Source organism: Neolamprologus brichardi, chromosome 7 (genome assembly GCF_056152115.1).
Source record: "Neolamprologus brichardi isolate AB-2024 chromosome 7, ASM5615211v1, whole genome shotgun sequence".
NCBI lineage: Eukaryota > Metazoa > Chordata > Actinopteri > Cichliformes > Cichlidae > Neolamprologus > Neolamprologus brichardi.
This window is the reverse complement of record NC_142110.1, coordinates 18,776,457-18,795,626: the sequence shown is the minus strand read 5'-3', so window position 1 is coordinate 18,795,626 and position 19,170 is coordinate 18,776,457. Positions and strand designations below refer to the sequence as shown.

Below are 19,170 nucleotides of genomic sequence, written 5' to 3'. Positions count from 1 at the left end.
TTTGCCATTGATCATAGAAAGACAGATCTTATATATTGTATTTTAATGTAATTTTTCACCACATTTTACAAGCATAAATTTAGAATCTAACTTTTTATATTTACTTTAAGGTTATGTGTCTCCCCGTTCCTTTTTTCCTGTTGTAACAGCTGTGAAAGCTGATGTTTTAGGTGATGTTCTGAAATGATCTCTGCATATCTTTGAATTCAGAGATCACCACAATTCTTTGTAAGCCATGTTTCGTGTGAGACTCACACCAGAAGACTTTTGAGCCTCTCATCATGTGAGATAGAAATGGGTGAGTCATCTGGTCACCTAAACTGGAAGTTAATTCAGTACAGTTTAATTAATGGGTCACATACATCCCAGTTTGATCTCAAGTGTTCCAGACCAGTAATACCATGTATAAAAAACAAACAAAAGCCTCGTTTAATTTCTTGTTTCCTTTATTTCAATTTGGGCTGTAGCCAAGATTTTAAAACTGAAACCACAGGTGATCCATTTCCAGTTTCCAAAAATATATTTCACTTCTCTACATTCACTGGCTCTACTGTCATTACATTGTGTCTTACAGTTTAGCTGCAACTAAACAGTCGTACTTATTATTTTCATGAACAGTGATGTGTAAATCTGGAAACAGTTTTAGGTTTCCAATTTTCACTCCTGTGCAATGATACGATCACCACAAAATGAATAATTCGTTATATTGAGATAGGTAAAAAGAGTAATTTATTGGTTAACTTCAATGGCTTGGTACGGACGTTTTTTGGGGGGAGGCTATCTGTTGTGCCCACCTCAAACCCATGGGATGACACAGACGTTGCTTCCCAATCCGACCTGCGGGTGGCGCTGTTGGCGAGCCGGCGAAGCAATGAAGGTTTTACTCACACGTGAATCAGTGGATTGTGTAGATGCCCACCAACCGCCGCTCCTGCTGTTGTTTGCCTGTCTGTTGTCACTGTGATTGGACCGTTTTCCTGTGCCTGAACGCAGCACAGGGAGGAGTGAGCATTACTAACGGAGCACTGTGAGAGGGAGAGAGAGGGAGCTTAGGTACACAGAGACACAAACATGTCCGGGGCTCCGACCGTGTCTACGAACCCTCAGACCGCAAAAATGAAAAAGGACGAGTCCTTTCTCGGGAAATTAGGAGGAACCCTGGTCCGGAAGAAAAAGTCCAAAGAAGGTGGGCCATTCGAAGTTTTGTTTTTCTTATTTTTGTTTTACATGATGGAAGATCCCCATTTTTCTTTTTCCTGCTCGGGTTTCTGTCCATGGTGCTGCAGTCTGCGCTATGGAAATATTCTCCTGTGGGCATCACTGGCAGCTGATTCACTGACTGTTCGCATGACTTCTAACAAGAGGTGTTCAGTGTTGCTTTAACCCGACTCGTGCTTCTTGTTCCCCTTGTTTATTATAGCCAGTTGATAAATTCACTGATTTTAAGTTTAAACTGTGTTATTGTAGTTCAGATACAGCTAAAGACGTATACACCCAATACGTCTTTAATACGTCCAATTTATTTGTGATGAAGAGTGACACAAAGCTTCGCAGCAAGTCCACGGGCTTGGCACATGAGGCAAGTGCATATAAATAGATCGCACACTAGACCGGAATCCAGGTTTATGAAAATAAACATGAGTATCATTGCTATTCTAGCAGGACTAGACACAATTATCAACTGTTTTGTGCTCTCCCACAACAGTCCCTGAGGCAGCTGTGAAATTTAACGCCTGTGTGTGCATTACAGTGTTTGTGCTTTCTATGTGTGCTCTCCAGCCATGTGTTTGTAATCTCCACTCAAGGGCGGTCGCCAGAAGGCACACGGAGGCATTTTAATGGGTTAGGAGTCCCATTTTAAAGGGTATTTAAGACCCTCAAACCACTTTAATTTGCTTAAATATGCATAAAATGAAGCACATGGTGTCACTGTAAATACACACAAAGTAGTTCACAAAATAATTCACCGAAAATAGATTACGCGTTAGATCTTCAGTAAATTGTCTTATTTATTACTTGTCAAGACATTTGATTAAGCAAAAATGTCCAAAACCTATGTAGATCTGTTGTCTTCAGTCAGATTCATGCGATTTTAGATGGAACACGTTTGCATTTATATGTCTGGTTAGACACTTTCTGCATCTTTCTTTATAACTCCCGTCCTAATAGTGGAGTAACTATTAGTTACAGTCTCAATGTACTGTATTTCATTGCTTACTTTTCACAACGAATAAAACGGTAAGTTTTAAGGAGGTTAAAAAAGAAATGTGCTGATGACTACTGAGGGAGTTAATTAGATGATAACTGAGAGGTGGAGTCCTGTGAATTACAGTAATAGTCCTGCTGTTTGAAGGTTAAAGCTTCAGCATATTCTGCTTCAGTGAGCTAGATTTGCTGTCCATCAGTATAACTTGCACAACCAAGCAAGCATTTCTCACAAGTAATTTATATATTACTTTGTTTTTGGTTTTCAGAGTCATACTGCTCAGATTTCATGGTTGTAGAGCTGTGCCATTCCTGATTTTTAGCATCCATAGGAGATTGGTCAAGAGTAAAGAGAAAGCTGCAAAGCAATGTGACAGTTAACTTATAAAAGCTCCAGAACCTCACATTAATTTCACCAACACGCAGCTCTCATTGCTACATGTGATGACTATTTCAGATGTGGACAGCCAATCCAATAAAGCCACAGAACCAGTGCCTGCAGTTCTTGCAGCTTGTGAGAGCGCAGTGCCCCTGTGTGGTCAGTGGGTATTAAAGCTCATATAAAACGCAGTTCTGTGCAAGGGAGGCAGTCATAGTGACGTTTGAAGGGAATATCAGTATAACAAAAGAAAGGCATGTGAAGTTTGTGTTGCTAATGGAGCGCAGCGTGTAACTGGGGCTTCTGTTACTTGCGGGTGTGACGCTTTAGCTCCCTTAAAGAAAACGCCCAGCAGACTTGTTGCTGTAAAAATGCTCCACTTCTGATGAATAATTAGCAATGGGAGCTTGCACTCCTCAGCACCGCTTCCTCTTACTCAATCAAAAGATGTTGCTTAAGGCGATGTGATGATTTATTTCTTTAATGCTCGTAATGCAACGTCTATTGTAACTAAAAAAATGGGGGGGGGGGGGGGGGGGGGGGGGGGTCATGGTTTTAGATTTAGAAGATTTAGAAGATTTCCATTTGAGTTATCCTAATCAGGTAAAAATTGCATTGTAAGCCTCAACCTATCCTTAACCTCAAACAGGTCACTGTGGATGTGGTGTATTTAAGAGCTAAATACTATGCTTTGCACCACCATCACCAAAGCACCAATTTAGGGAATGTTATTTTGGAATAATGGAAGTCCTTCCCTTCAAAAGAGTTTAGAGACTTGAAGAATCAATGCCAGGGTGTTGTATGTGGATAGTTAATATTGGCTCATATTCCTGCATTTCTGGAGCTGGTCTCACACAGAACAAGTGTGTCTTTTTTCCTTGATAAGCTGACAGGAAGTCTGCTTTTCACTGACAAGGCTACTTCCTTTTGTCAGCATAAGGCATGTTGTAACAATGATAGTTAAGTGAATAGGGAATGAGAAGACTGTGTCACATCCTTGTTGTTGTAGGATGGATGCTGACAACAGTAAGTGATCAGTGTTTCTTACCAATGTGTTTCAATTTTCTTTATTTCCAATTTTTTTAATTTTTAAAAAGCACATTTTTTATAATGTATATTTATATATTTTTAAAGTGCAGCTTATACAAAACTGCTAAACACAGAATATATTTAGCATAATGTTGATTTGCTTTTAGAACTATCATTATATTTGCTATTTAAAAGTTTAGCTTCCACAAAATGTATTTTATGGTTCAAGTAGTTGTGCAAGTACTTGATCAGGGTGGCTCGTTCCTGTAGATCCTGTTGCATAAAGACTTGAAAGATACAGCAAAAAAAAAAGTGTATTTATAAGTTTCTTAATAGGAGCTTTTGCAAAATGTCGTTCAACAGTGCACAGTTAGTACCAACATGGGGACTGTTAAAGTAATTCAAGCACTACAGTACTCATTGGAGAGTGCTGAAAATGTAATTTTCTTCTATAAAAGTGGCTCGTTAACATTGTCTCATATGCTACATTCACTAAGAGTTGGCAGATGTATGCTTCTGCTAATATGTTGTTCCTGAAAAAATTATCCTGGATTAAATAGCTTTGGACTTCCTTTTACCTTTTGACCTTTTCTTTAATTAGAAAAAGAACACGCTAACATCCTTATAGCAGGAGAGAAAATGAACAGAACAGCTCTGGAGGAGCAAGAAGAGGTATATGCAAGTGTAGACAGAGTAAATACAAGTAAATAAAACGTGTAGTTTATTGAGCTAAATAGTTGAAATTGGGGCAGCACGGTGGCACGGTGGTTAGCACTGTTGCCGCACAGCAAGAAGGTCCTGAGTTCAATTCCAACATCAGGCCGGGGTCTTTCTGTGTGGAGTTTGCATGTTCTCCCCGTGTTTGCGTGGGTTCTCTCCGGGTACTCCGGCTTCCTCCCACCGTCCAAAGACATGCAGCTTGTGGGGATAGGTTAATTGGATAATCCAAATTGTCACTAGGTGTGAATGTGAGTGCGAATGGTTGTCTGTCCCTGTGTGTTGGCCCTGCGACAGACTGGCGACCTGTCCAGGGTGTACCCCGCCTCTCGCCCTATGACAGCTGGGATAGGCTCCAGCGCCCCCCGCGACCCTGAAAAGGATAAGTGGAAGCGAATGGATGGATGGATAGTTGAAATTGTCATCCTTAATATCCATAGAAAGAAGCCACTGACGCAAGCTCAGTGTGATCTCTGCTATTACTCACTGGTGCCTGTGCTGTTGTAAATAACCAGAGCTATATTTAAGGCCCAGTCTGTCCTCTCCATACTGCCGCATTATTTATATCTTTCCCCTGTGAGTCAGTAAAACTCCACCCCCCCTCAGGGAGTTGTGGAGCCACACCAGTCGATTTCAGTCTGCTTTACGCTGTTATTTTTGATGCAGGCTGGTTATCCATATAACAGCTTTTTGTTTTCTTTTAATTTAAAGCAAAAGAAATTTGACCATGTGCTTCTGCTGATTTGAGTGATCGCTGTTCCCTGTTTGCATGGCGGTTTGCAGTATAGCAGATTTTTTTCTCAAATACGTCCAGCGAAGCTGGCGTAAGATAAATGTTCTTGACTGCAGGCTTTGTTTGTATTGAATTAGTGTACTGTTAACAGACAGTCACTGCCTGATTGATAATCTCCTACATTACAACAGGCTCCGAATGAGCCTGAGAATGGAGCCCTGAAACCAGTGTACTAGTTCTTATGTTGTTGTGAAAAGATTAGACTGTAACTAGTAACCTTTAATTACTGACCAGTAGACATAAAACATTTTAGAAAATGCTATTTTAAGGGTTTAAACACTATGCTGCAGTTATAATAGGGTTGCACATTACAGTAAATTAGTGATTGTAATACCTCATCGGTCATCGGTTGTCTTTGTCCACGGTTTAATATCCCAGTGGCAGCCAGTGTGTCGGGATGATGTGGTGGGTTTAGGTCCACTGTGGTGTCTTTTTTTCTGTCCCACACACACACACACACACACACACACACACACACACACACACACACACACACACACACACACACACACGGACATTATGTTCAGCCTCTCCTGTAACTGGACCGCATAGGTGGGGTGGAGGGTTGTGACAGAAATACACGTGATGACGCCCCTGACGCTCAGCTGCACCGACTGCAATTCACACACACACACTCACACTCTCACACACAAACACACACTTATATACACAAACGCTGCGCACACATACACTCCTGATTTTTCTACCTTCCCTCACTGCCATTCGGACCAAATCTGTTGATTTCTTGATTTGTTGTGAGGACATGGCGGGCCTCCTGTGTGGGACCAAGAAGAAGCAACAAGGTAATGTGAATTTCATGCTGGAGTTTAGGGAAGTTGGATGTGGAAAAGGGGAACCAGAACCTGTTACCTTAGTGCAGTGTTGGTTTAAATGCAGCAGCGTGCTGTTTCGGTTGTTACAAGTATTTTTACTTTTCTGTATAAATCTGCTGCAGTAATTGAGTTATCTTTAATAATCTGACCATTTTAAACAGAGATTTTCTTTTTTTGGTGTGACTGTAAAGCACCAAAGCTGTACTCAAAAGCAGCAGCAATGGAGCCAGATGGACACGAAAGGAGGAAGTAGCACAATTATGATAAAATGCAGCAAAGCAGTTCTGTAATTACAAAGCAAACTGCTGATCTGCAGAGAGATTCAGCCTTTTATCCAGTTATCGGCTCTTGTGAGAAGGCTGAATCAGATAATAAAGCTGCAAGGACCCTTCCTCCTGGGCTAATTGTGTTTATCCTCCCTTCACTCATGCTTTGAAGTTGTCATTTTGTTCAGATTATAGCACGCTGCTGCACATTTTGTTTAATTTTATTCTCAATTTGAGAAATTTGTTCAATGCTTTTAATATGAAAACCTTAAAGGGCAGACGGTTTTTTTTCTGTTCTCATGTTTTCCTCAGCCACCCTGAGCTGCTTTATAAACAGTGAGTCGGTGAGGTGACAGATTTGAGACCACTGATTGTGGTCCTGCCTTTTGCTGTGTTTAGAAAGTGAAATTGCAGGAAGATAAAAAGCAATGTGGCCATTAGGGCTAAAAAGCCTTTAAATCCCTGGAGAATCACAGTAGCCGGGAGTGAAAGCATCTTAGAAGAAATTGATTTTATTAAAAGCTAGACTCAAAGTGTGTGTTATTTATAAGTGTTGGAGTCCCTGCTTGTTTTAATTAGCTGGAGTGATCAATTTTCCCCAACCCAAATTAAAAATAAAAACAAAAACGCAACAGCTTACTCTAAAATTAAGATGGATGCCAAAAGTAGGGGTTCTAGCTTTTTCCTAATGAATAAAAGTAAAAAGAGTAAAAATGAGAAAGTTACAGATGTGTGACACCTGTGCCACCAGCTCCAAGTCAAATCAATTTCAATATTTGAAACCAAGAAAATGTCCTGTGCGTGCAATTCTTTCAAAGCTTCTTACGAAATGGCGAGGATAAGATTGAAGGAATAGTCTGTCTGTAAATTCATATATTGCTCTTTCATCAAATCTCAAACTGTCAAAAAAAAAATCTAATGTTTAAAAGTGGTAAGTCAAAACTGTGTGGAAGTGAAACTATTGCCTAGACGACTGAACAGATCATTAGAGGGGCGGAGCAAATAGAGACCAAACTGGCACCACGCTTTCCCCATGAATTTTTGTGGTGATCCAGGATTACTGGGTTACTACTTACCAGTAACCCTGACAAGTCTTTGCTTTCTGCTCCCTCATTCGCTCCTCCTTTTCTCTCCCAGAGTCTTTGCACGTCTCATTGTCTGTCGGTCTACCTTCTGTACTGTCTGTTTGCCAAAACGTTTTACAGGTTTTACAGTTTTTTGTGTGTTGTTCTTTTTCAATAAGTGAGTGATCTCCATGAGGAGGGAAAGAATGCCATCAATGCCCCCTTGCTTCCCTCAGGCACAGACATCCATCCAGAAGATACACTGCTGGGTATGTACATAATAACCACATGCAATCACCGCTAATAATATAATATATGACGTAACCTTTATTTGTGTTCATTTCGGACTTAATCTTACTTCAGTGCAAAAACAAAATGCTGTTTTTGCTGCTGGGTGTCAGAGGTTACTGGGGTTACAAACCATAATATGAATATGTTGACACATGTTGACTAATGGGGAGTTTGACTGTGAAGCAGCAGGAAATGAAAGTGGGTGGAGTTGAAACGCCTTTGTCTTCACTGTGAATCACTGTTGACAGGAGTGTGAGGGTGAACACTGTATATTCAATTTTTGTGGCTTGAAGTTTGTACTTGTGTGAGACATTATTATGGCTACAATTGAAAAGCTGTTAAAACATTTAAAGTTGGAAAGAAGAAAAATTATATATGCTAGTATAAACAATTATTTTGTTTTCCACAGAGGAAAATGCTGAGAGGATCATGTTGGACCCAACATCAAGGGAAAATCCTAAATTTAAAGATCTCTTAAAGGTAGATTTGGTTTAACCTTCTGTGCATAAGCATCTCTGCATTGATTCAGTGCGATCAGAACAATGACAAAATCATGTGAGAAGAACAAGAGTACAGAAACTGTTCAAAGTTCGATTGTATTCTGATGTGCATCCAGGTCCTGATCGACTGGATCAACAGTGAGTTGGAGGAAGAGAGGATCATAGTCAAGGACCTAGAGGAGGACTGTTATGATGGACAAGTACTGCAGAAGTTATTTGGTGAGAGTGATTCCTCTCAAAATCACTGATCATGTTTTACAATATTTGCAGTCTTAGAAAATATCAAATAAATGCGCTCTCTCAGCACTGAGTGTATTGAAAATGCAAAGTTTAATCATAAACTTTCATCTAACATGAAACTTACAACAGCACAACATTAATGCTAGAACAAGCTGCACTAACACAAACAAAATATATCACAATGATGGATGGTGTCATTGGCTGGTTGTTGCAATCTGTTGCTTTAGTAAAGCTGTTAAACTATGCATTTTCAATAAACCAAACATTGGTTATATTCAAGAGTTTCCTATTGCATGATGATTTCTTATTGAGCTGTACTTTATTGAAGTAGTACTGCAGTGTTATCTTCTAATAGTGACAGTATAAATTTGGGGCAACTGCTAATGTGATTTAGCGCTATATAAATAAAATTGAATTGAAAAAAACCCCCAGCTGAATTAATACCCACTAAAGTTATATTATCCTGGTTGAGCATTGAGCATGAACGTTGTTCAGTTCAATTTAATTTAATTTATACAGCGCCAACTCACAACAACAGTTGCCTTAAGGTGCTTTTTATTGCAATGTAAAGACTCTACAATAATACAGAGAAAAACAAAGGAAACCCCAATAGCTCGCTATGAGCAAGCATTTTGGCGACAATGGCAAAGGAAAACTCCCTTTTAAGAGGAAGACAGCTGTGCCAGAAACAGGCTGAGGGGCAGCCATCTCCTGCCACTGGTTGGAGGTGAGGGGAGGAAGACAGGACAAAGACACACTGTGGAAGACAGATTACTAACAACTGATGATTAAAGTGTAGTAACTAGTGTGTAAAGATATAGTGGGTGAGAGAGGGGGAAAAAAGATGAGTGAAGAAGAAACATTCAGTGCATCATGGGAAGTCCCCAGCAACTGTGGCCTAATTCAGTGTAACTAAGGGAGCATTCATCGTCACCTGATTCAGACCTAACTATAAGCTTTATCAAAATGGAAAGTTTTAAAGCCTAATCTTAAAAGTAGAAAGGGTGTCTGTCTCCTGTATCCTAACTGGGAGCTGGTTCCACAAAAGAGGGGCCTGACGGCTGAAGGCTCTGCCTCCTATTTTACACTTAAATACTCTAGGAACTACAAGTACGCCTGCAGGCTATGAACAAAGTCTTCTATTGGGGTGAAATGATACCCTGTGGTCTTTAAGATAAGATGGGGTCTGATTATTTTTATGTTGTTATGTGATGAGAAGTATTATAAATTCAATTCAGGATTCTGCTTGTGGAAACATTTTTGTGAACACTTTATAAACATTAACATCTCTAGATTTACACTACAGTAAAATACATGTTTAATATACTGTGTTAACAACATTAACAATCCTTTGTTGCCTGAAATGTGTCTTCTTCATTGTGCTGCAGTGTCTAGTAAGGTCTTTGGATCCCCCCTTGTGACTGGATTCTGTCATTACAGTATAAAACTGTTAAACACTAACAAATCAGCATTTCAACTAATTGTATAACAGTTACAATATCTATCTATCTATCTATCTGTTAGGGGCGCAACGATACACAAAATTCATGGTTCGGTTCGATACTTTGGTGTCACGGTTCGATATTTTTTTCAATACAAAAAAATGTTCATGCTTTTTTAATTTGTCATTTATTAAAATTATAAATATATATTTTAACTCAAAAGTACAGTTTTTAAATTTAATGTTGCTGAAACAACAAAGTAATAAAAAAATCTGATTGAGAAATCACTCATCTTTGGAAAAGAGAGTTTATTACAGAGAAATGGCTCTTTCCAAAATAAAAGCTATACTATACGCTTCTTCTGGGCTATACTCTCAGCAGCATATTAAACATATCAGGCCCCTATAAGGAGAATCATGTGCTAAAGGCTGTCTAAATGACTCGGGTAAAGTTTGTAGCGTGCGTGCTTGTTGTTTTTGTCTGCTTCCACTTGTCTTTGCACTAGGATGATGTCGGAGTAAATGTGCAGTCATATTCATTGTGTTCCCACTAGTGCTGTCAGCGTTAATCTCGTTAATGACGTTAACGCCACAACACGGCAAATCTCCGTTAACGAGCTACCGCGGATGCCCCGTGTGTGGGGTTGGACAGCGTCAACAGCACTAGTTCCCACTAATGTAATTGAGCATTGCGTGGCACATCCGACATACTGGTTTACTTTTGTCCATGACCCGCTTACCTTCAGGGTCATGCTTCACATGAAAACCAAAATAGTTCCAAACGCCACATCTGAATGAGGGTGGTGGAGGTTCAATTTGCCATGTTGCAACGAGCTTAGCTTCTGTCTCGCTAGCTTGCGCTGCGCTCAGTGGATCTGCGCTCGACAGTGCAGCCTAGGCGGATAAGTCGAACACAGTTCCACTGAGCGCTCAACACAGACAGCATCGTCAGAAGAAAAGTTGATAAAATAAATTAAAAATTTTGTATTCTTTGATACATATGCGTAGCGAACCGAAAGCACTGTATCGAACGGTTCAATATCGATAGAGTATTGTTGCACCCCTACTATCTATCTATCTATCTATCTATCCAGATAGAAGCAGTTCATACAAAATGCATACATAATTGCATATGTTCCTGAAGTGTTAAGAACAACAGTTAAAATGCACAGCAAGAAAATATTTTCTGTGAATTTTGATGTGTGATTTCTTGCATTTAGTTTTCACGCTCCTTTGTCACTTTTGGTCTTTGTGAAAATTTAGCCTCACAGAGTTAGTCTGCATTTATAGATCCACATTGTTGTCTGCAAAGGATATTTCTGTCTATTTATTTCATTTTTTTTTAACTAGACCTAATCTGTTAGCTTCTAATTTTTTCGATGCTTTCTTACTTTTCTCTATGTGGTAAAACACAACTTTTTCCTGTTTTTGCGACAGAAAAGTTGTCAGGCAGAAAGCTGAACGTGGCGGAGGTGACGCAGTCAGAAATTGGCCAGAAACAGAAGCTTCAGACGGTGTTAGAAGCTGTCAACGATGTGCTGAGGCCTCATGGCTGGACCGTTGAGTGGAGTGTAGACTGTGAGTTTTTGTGCTGACATCAGTGATATGCTGCTTCCTCAATTATGTATTGCATAAATTACAGAACTCTTAAGGAACACAGAAAACACCTGAAGCATTAGAGGTTGATATATTTGGAATTTCCATCATCTTTCATCAGATGTTCACTTCCTAACAAAAATCTTTCAACTGCATCCATCCTAAGATACGATAATCACCATGAGTCATCATCATCATTAGGATTTTATTCTCAGACTTTGAAAGGCTTCTGTCAGAGCCACAGAAGAGATTGTAAAATCTGAATAATACTCCTCCTCACAAGAGACAATATGTGAGTCCATCAGCACTTTTAGTTTGTGTAGTTAACAATGACTTTACTTCACCAAGTCGTGCTTTATCCTTTGTCAGCTGCAGGTTTTTGGTGTTTCTTTTTGAAAAGTGGTGTTTCTTCAAAAGTTTCGAAAATTGTTCACATTTTTATGTGAACTCGCTCTTTGAAAGAGGGTTTAATCTTCACTTTATTTTTTACAGCTATCCACTCAAAGAACCTGGTGGCTATCATCTATCTTTTGGTGGCTCTCGCTATGCACTTCCAGGCCCCAATCAGGCTGCCCGAGCACGTCTCCGTACAGGTGGTGGTGGTCAAGGTAAAGTTTCCCATCAGTTTCCCTACATCTGTGTCCCTCCCTGAGCCTGGTTTCTTCCTGTTAAAAGGAAGTTTTTTCTTCCCTCTGTCACCAAGTGCTTGCTAATGGGGTTCTCTTTCTCTTTGTATTATTGTAGGGTCTTTATGTTACAGTATAAAGCATCTTGAGGTGGCCATTGTGATTTGGTGCTATATAAATAAAATTGAATTACACTAAATTGAATTACAATCAAAATAAGAGAAAATGGAAACAAGTAGAGATTTGTTTGTAAAATCACAAATACATCATTAGAAATTGCTTCTATGGTATCTTACATCAACTAAAGAGCTGTGTAAAAACACAAATAGCCAAGATTAATCCAAAACATGATACAGTGAGGCATGTGACAGCTGCTTTTATCTCTCTTCATCTTTCTGTCTTTTTTTACTGTCCATGTTATTATCATAATGGTGTATCATCAAATGTATTCATTCTCTCATGTAATAACGTAATCAGTAGAATTTATCGCATGTCTGTGCAGAAACGAGAAGGCATCCTACAGACAGCTCTAATGACCAAGGAGCTGACGAGCACCACAGAGTAAGAGCTGATTCTTAGTAGTTATGCTTTTAAGTATTACTAGCATCTGATGCATTGCATCATAACTGGAGGCTAGAAAACGTGGTGCACAGAGAAAAAGAATTGTTGTTGATATTTTCTTCTCATTTTTTGTTTTTCAGAATGATGATGGGAAGATTTGGTGAGCTTCTGAACACATCTCTTTAACACTGTGGAAATACTGAACTTCATTTATTTAGCATTTATTATTTTTGTTAAAACAATCATTATCTTGAGAAAATGTTCAATTATTTTTATAAAGGAAATATTAATAGCTCAGTAAAGACTTAACCTGGCTCCAGCCTTTACCTCGGGGTGGGGAACTCCAGGCCTCAAGGGCTGGTGTCCTGCAGGTTTTAGATCTCACCCTGGGTCAACACACCTGAATCAAATGACTAGTTCATTACCAGGCCTCTGGAGAACTTCAAGACATGACGATGAGGTAATTTAGCCATTTAAATCAGCTGTGTTGGATCAAGGACACATCTAAAACCTGCAGGAAACCGTCCCTTTAGGCCTAGAGTTCTCCCACCCCTGCTTTACCTAATGGAAATCATACTATATTAGAGTCATAAACAAGCACGTTTTAGTTTGCTTTCAAGGAGGCAGGCTTATATTTTTTTGAAAGTGGTCTTGAGTAATAGTTCTCCAGGCTTTCTGGATGTCTTTCAAGGTTTTTCTTTGGACACTGGCTGCTGTTTCACTCATTTGTAGTCCAGACGTAACCAGTTTGAGGTCGCTGTAGTTAAGCAGGTAGAGCAGGTCCTCTACTAATTAGAAGGTTAGTGGTTCGAGTCTGCATGCCAAATATCCTTAGGCAAAATACTAACCCCAAGCTGCTCTGATGCATCCATCAGTGTGTTAGATGAAAAGCACCTAGACATAGAAAAAAGGTCTTGAGTGAATGAGGCATGTTGTATAGAGTTCAGATATAGTAACAAACGCTATATAGGAACCAGTCCTTTTACCAATTTCAGAGGAATGTATTTGTTCTTTTTAGTGAATAAAAAACAAGTACATTAGTTAATATTAGTTATTTAAGACAAACAGATGAATCATTCAAGTTTTTTTTTTAAAGGCACCTAACTAAGGGATGAGCTAGTGGTGTGTCTACACATATCAGACAACTCAGCAAAGAAACTATTTAAAATTTTATCTTTAGGCAAATTTTTGCTAGCAGCCTGTTACATAAACACATAATACAAAATAATATTCTTGGACCAACAATGTGTTTCCAAAAGAGCCGTTAATTGAAAACATGACATGTCTGAAGTTGAAAAAAAAATTGTTCAGAAACTGGAAATGAGGAGGACAAGAGGAGAAATGACAGGCCTAAAAATGATCTACACTAGATAAACATGACTGAAAGTCATTTCCTTTAGAAATGGCAAAAATCCAGCAAAGACCTTAGCGATGCATCTGGACTTTCAGTTGATCCATCTGCTGTTCACTGAAGCCTCCTAAAATGGTCTGAAACGGAGGGGTGGCTGTCAAGAAGCCATTCTTCAAGAAGCGAAACAGAGACAAAAGGCTGAGGAATGCCAGATGACACAACTACTGGACTGAAAATCAGAGGTTATGGGTCTTATGGAGTGATCATTTCAAATATCTAATTTTGGTTCAGATTATCATCACTATATGCGGAGGAAGTAAGGAGAGAGGTAAAACAGTGAGTGTCTACAGACATGTGACAGTGGAACATCAGATTTTGATTGAAGTTTCTGATTGGGAACAGCTTCATTTTCCAGCATGACAGTGATCTCAAACACACTACCAGTGCAGTAAAAGCATAACTAAAGACTAAAAAAAATTAAATAATAGATCGCTATTACTCATGGATTGGTCTCCTCAGAGCTTGGGCTGCAACACTCAACACAAGAACAGGACAAAAGGCAGCGAGTCAACATCCAAAGAAGAGCTTTGAACGTTTTTCTAGAACCTGCAGAACTATTGCTGAAGAATAGTTAAAGAAATGACAAGCAAGCTGCGTAAGAGAGTTCAGGCAGTGATGAAGCCTGTCCATAGGGTTGGGATTATAGATCTGGGCTTAGAGCTTAGATTATCATTGATGATGAGTTCAGCCTTATGTTAATCACAGTAGAATAGGTCAAAACATGACAGTAATAAGTTTTAAGTAAAAATTAAACAAAGAAGACTCTTAATAGCAAAAGACAGACAGACAACAGACCTTTTGACACCATATTCCAATCAGATCGCCTGATCTAAACCAATCAGCTACGGTCTATACATAGAGGTGGGAGATTATAGCGGTATCAGTCTTCTTTTTGACCTGGTTGATAATTCCTAAAATATGAAACCGTTCAAACACTTTTAACCATGATGTTTTTTTCTCTTCGCCACAGAGAGAGATGCATTTGACACTTTGTTGGATCATGCGCCTGACAAGCTTAACGTGGTAAAAACGGTAAAAAAGGATACCTTTCCTTCCTACAATAATAATGTCTAGGACTTGCATGTGTTGGCAGTCATGTTGTAATACTTAATAATGATCTGAATCTGCTTCCAGTCACTCATCACCTTTGTGAACAAACACCTAAACAAGCTGAATCTGGAAGTTACTGAGCTGGAATCTCAGGTAAAAGATTTCTGTAGAACCTATGGCCCTTATTATCAAAGTCAAAGGACAATCTATGAATTTTTCATGCATGTTTTATCCTTGGTTCAGATTGTGATTTTCATATAATACAATATTTCTTTGAGCAGAATGTGCTTCTTTTTTATTTTAAAGAATGTGCAATATTCGTGTGTGTGTGTGTGTGTTTCCAGTTTGCTGATGGAGTTTACCTGATTTTACTGATGGGGCTGCTGGAAGACTATTTTGTCCCATTGTATAACTTCTTCCTCACGCCTGAGAGTTTTGAGCAGAAGGTGATTTTAGATTAAAAAGTCAAAATAGGATTTTTAGCAGGTGATGAAAGTCGCTTTTAACTGCCATTTTTATTTCCCCTCTAAGGTCCACAATGTGGCATTTGCCTTTGAGCTGATGCAGGAAGGAGGCCTAAAGAAACCCAAAGCCAGACCAGAAGGTATTTGTTGTTGTATTACATAATCGTATAATTTACAGGAAGATTGCCTCATTGTTGATCTGCTACAGCAGCAGTAATTTTAAAAGTTGTCCAGTAGGTGGAAACCTTGTCTTACACTTTAAAACTGGACAGATGCTGCTGAGTTAGTTCAGCTCTAAGTTGTATTTTGTCCATATCTTTTATTAGAGATTAAAGGAAATTTAAATGAATTGAATAAGACTTTATTATTGCTTTATGACCAAAATATGACAAATGATTTCCTTAATTTGTCATATTTTAGTCTTTTGAAACCATTAAGGTCTGAATTTGGTTAAAAAACGTATTCATTATGTTATGTGATACAGCGGATTGATCACTTGAACAAAATTTAAGGTGAAGTCTTCCACTGAGCATTGCAACGGTTCTTTCTTTCCATTGTGTTGCCATGCAGAATTCCTCTTCGTGTTGAATTTAAATTTGACCAATAGTATTTTGTTTTTTGCTTGTTAATTTAGTTGCACAGCTTTTGCAGTCTTTGCAGCTGTAGCTGAAGAATTTCCCTTCAGTGATTAGTCAAGTTTTTTTTTTAACTCCTGTTGTAAAGAAAAAAAATCAATGAACAATTTCATGAATTAATGAAATGAATGAATAGCTATAGCAAGCCTGCATAGGCTTGTCGGATACTGCAAATTCACAAATACTGCATATACACCATACTCCACTTCATTAGATACACCTGTTCTGCTGCTTGTTAACTCAAATTGCCAATGTCATGGCAACAACTGAGTGCATTTAGAAATGTAGACAACCAAGACAACCCGCTGAAGTTCAGTGGGGGGAAAGGGTGATTTAAGTGACTTTGAACGTAACATGGTTGTTGGTGCCAGACAGGCTCATCTGAGTATTTCAGAAACTCCTGATCCCCTGTGATTTTCCCACACAAACATCTCTAGGGTTTATGCAGAATGGTCTGAAAAAAAGAAAGTACATTGTTGATGCCAGAGGTCAGAGGAAAATCTCCAGACTGCCTCGAGGTGATAGGAAGGCAACAAATTTGGGCTAAACAGCATTAAAGCATAAATACCACAGCTTCCCTGAGTGTTGTTGTTGAGCATGTCTATCACGTTATGACCAATGTCTACCCTTCTTCTCATGAGTGCCTCTAGCAGGATAACGCACCATGTCACAAAGCTCAGATCATCTCAAAGTGACAATGAGTTCAATGAACTCAAATGGCCTCCACAGTCTCGATCTGTGCACCTTTGCAATGTGGTGGAACAGGTGACTGACATCATGGATGTGTAGCTGGCAAAACCTGAAGCAGCTGTGTGATGCTATCATGTCAATATGGACCAATCTCTGATCTCTAATGAATGTTCTGGCACTGCGTTGGATCTATGGCATTAATAATTAAGGCCGTTCTCAAGGCCAAAGGGGTTCAACACAGTGCTAGCAAGGTGTACCTAATGAAGTGACAGGTTAATGTAGATATTGAAAGACACAGTTGAGCAAAAAAACCCTTGATATCTGTGTTTAGAGGCATACATATGACACGCTTCATTTAAGCATTTACTGCACTGCGCACAGCATGCAGTATAAATGCTCTGATCAGTGTAAAGGTTGTCGTTTCCACATCTGTGGGTTCATTGTAAACAAGAGAGGAGGCCCCAAACAGGGAAAGCTGAATGTTCAGTTTCTGTTAAGGCAGGCTTGTTTGGTAAATTCTAATAATCAAATAAGCTCTTATGTAGAACTCGTGATGCTTGCAGAGAGAACAGAAAGTCCTTTTGTGCCTTTGAATCTCTTTGTAAGAAGTAATTCATCATCTAAGGATAATTTGAAAAGTTTTGGGAGATATTTTAAGCACCATTTAGTTTCCAAAATTACAAATAACCTTTTGAGGGAAACAGTCTAACAGCAATGATAGAACTGGCTCCTTTTCATGTTAAATATGATTTTATGGTAGCATAGCTATTTATTTTGTTCTTCAGTATTCCAGCCATCCAATTTTTCTTATTAAGATAATTATCGAACATGCCAAGACAAGGCAATCGTTTTTTCCCCCAAACCAGTTCGGGGACACCAGACTTCAATAATCTCTGCTTTTTCTTTTCTAGATGTTGTCAACCTGAACCTGAAGTCCACCCTCAGAGTCCTTTACAATCTATTCACCAACTACAAAACCTCTGCATGAGCTTTTCCCGTCTTTAACGCCTGCCATTACTCTGAACACTGCCCTGTGCCTGCACTGATATTATACATTACAGTCTGGACACTGTAGGAGACCAACTGGGACTGAAAGTCATCATTATGTGGGACTTAAAAAGCCCCAGGGGATCTAGCCAGAAAAAGGCTCTGAACGCTAGTATTTAATCTTCCCCAAATGTCAGTATTTATTTTTCCCTCCTCGAATGTTAACTGCAACCCAGGAAACTCTGCAACCTTTAGCCCTGCATTTGAATACGTAGCAATGACGGGGAAATGTGAAAACTGGAAAACGTTTGTGTGTCATACTGAACTCAATATGCTCCATCATAGATTATTATAAAAAATTATAAAATCCTGTAATAAATTATCAAGTGTCTCAGAATGCTTTTCATAAATATGAATGTAATCATTAGCTATTTTCTTTAAAAAGAATTTGATGACTATATCGGAAATTTTCGTGTCCATGAAAGCCAGAAAAAGTACACATTTTCTGTTTAACCTAACTGTTTTATGTGGAAAGTTTGGTCTGTGAGGTTTCAAGTTGACAACAAATTGTCATTTGAGGCTAAATATAGAACACCCCTATAATAAAATTCACCGAAACGGAGAAAATTACCTAAAAATGAAGAAAATACATCCATGGTGCCTTTGAATGACCTTTATATAATCCATTATCTGTTCTTATGTAAAGTACAAATAAAAATTTGCCATTAAACAATACAGCATACTGTAATTATATATAAATTATATTTTGTTTTGAATATTTGCAGTCTGTAGATGATAAAACTGTACAATTAAATAGCTCAAATTGTTTGAATCCAACTGGACCTTTCTTTGTGTGTACGCCTGGTACTCCAGCTTCCTCCCACACTCCAAAGACATGCATGGGGTTATCTTAATTGGTGATTCTAAATTGGGCATAGGTGTGAATGTGAGTGTGAACAGTTGTCTGTCTTTATGTGTTAGCCCTGGAACAGATTGGCAACCCATCCAGGGTTGTTGGAGAGGCTCCTGCCCCTTGCAACTCTGAATTGAATATGGAATTAAGAAAATGGATTAATGAATAAATACATTTAAAAGCCACAAAAGGATGGCAGGAGGTGAAAGCAGCTATCTTGGTGTCAGCAGCTGGTTTGTGGCCTGTCGTTTTAAAGCCTTGAGTTTGGTGTTCTAGCTGTTGCCATGAGGGAGCCATGGATGTGCCTGAGAGCCAGGAGACACTGAAACCTTATCAGTTACAAGTAAGTGACACCCTAACAAAGTTTTAACTAAGTACTGAATAATTTTGCCTTTGCTTTTGGATGATGTATGTACTGCGTTATACTGCTTCCAGTGTTTAATCAATTTGAAAACACATTAAAGCCTATTAAAATTCTA

General features: G+C 38.9%; 1 protein-coding gene across 2 annotated transcripts; it reads left to right on the top strand.

Annotated features, from left to right (window-relative positions):
- Positions 1 to 943: 943 nt before the first annotated feature.
- On the top strand, positions 944 to 18,615 carry parvb (parvin, beta). Of its 2 annotated transcripts, none has more exons than XM_006782506.3 (13): positions 944 to 1,186; positions 7,466 to 7,555; positions 7,987 to 8,057; positions 8,194 to 8,296; positions 11,196 to 11,336; positions 11,847 to 11,962; positions 12,483 to 12,541; positions 12,682 to 12,701; positions 14,923 to 14,984; positions 15,087 to 15,155; positions 15,347 to 15,448; positions 15,534 to 15,606; positions 17,703 to 18,615. In XM_006782506.3, exons 1-13 carry the CDS (start codon positions 1,072 to 1,074, stop codon positions 17,777 to 17,779), a joined length of 1,098 nt encoding a protein of 365 aa, XP_006782569.1. In that variant the 5' UTR covers positions 944 to 1,071; the 3' UTR covers positions 17,780 to 18,615. The 2 variants fall into 2 exon arrangements, with proteins under 2 accessions (XP_006782569.1, XP_006782570.1); XM_006782507.3 differs by lacking the exon at positions 944 to 1,186 and adding an exon at positions 5,682 to 5,926.
- The last annotated feature ends 555 nt before the right edge of the window (positions 18,616 to 19,170 follow it).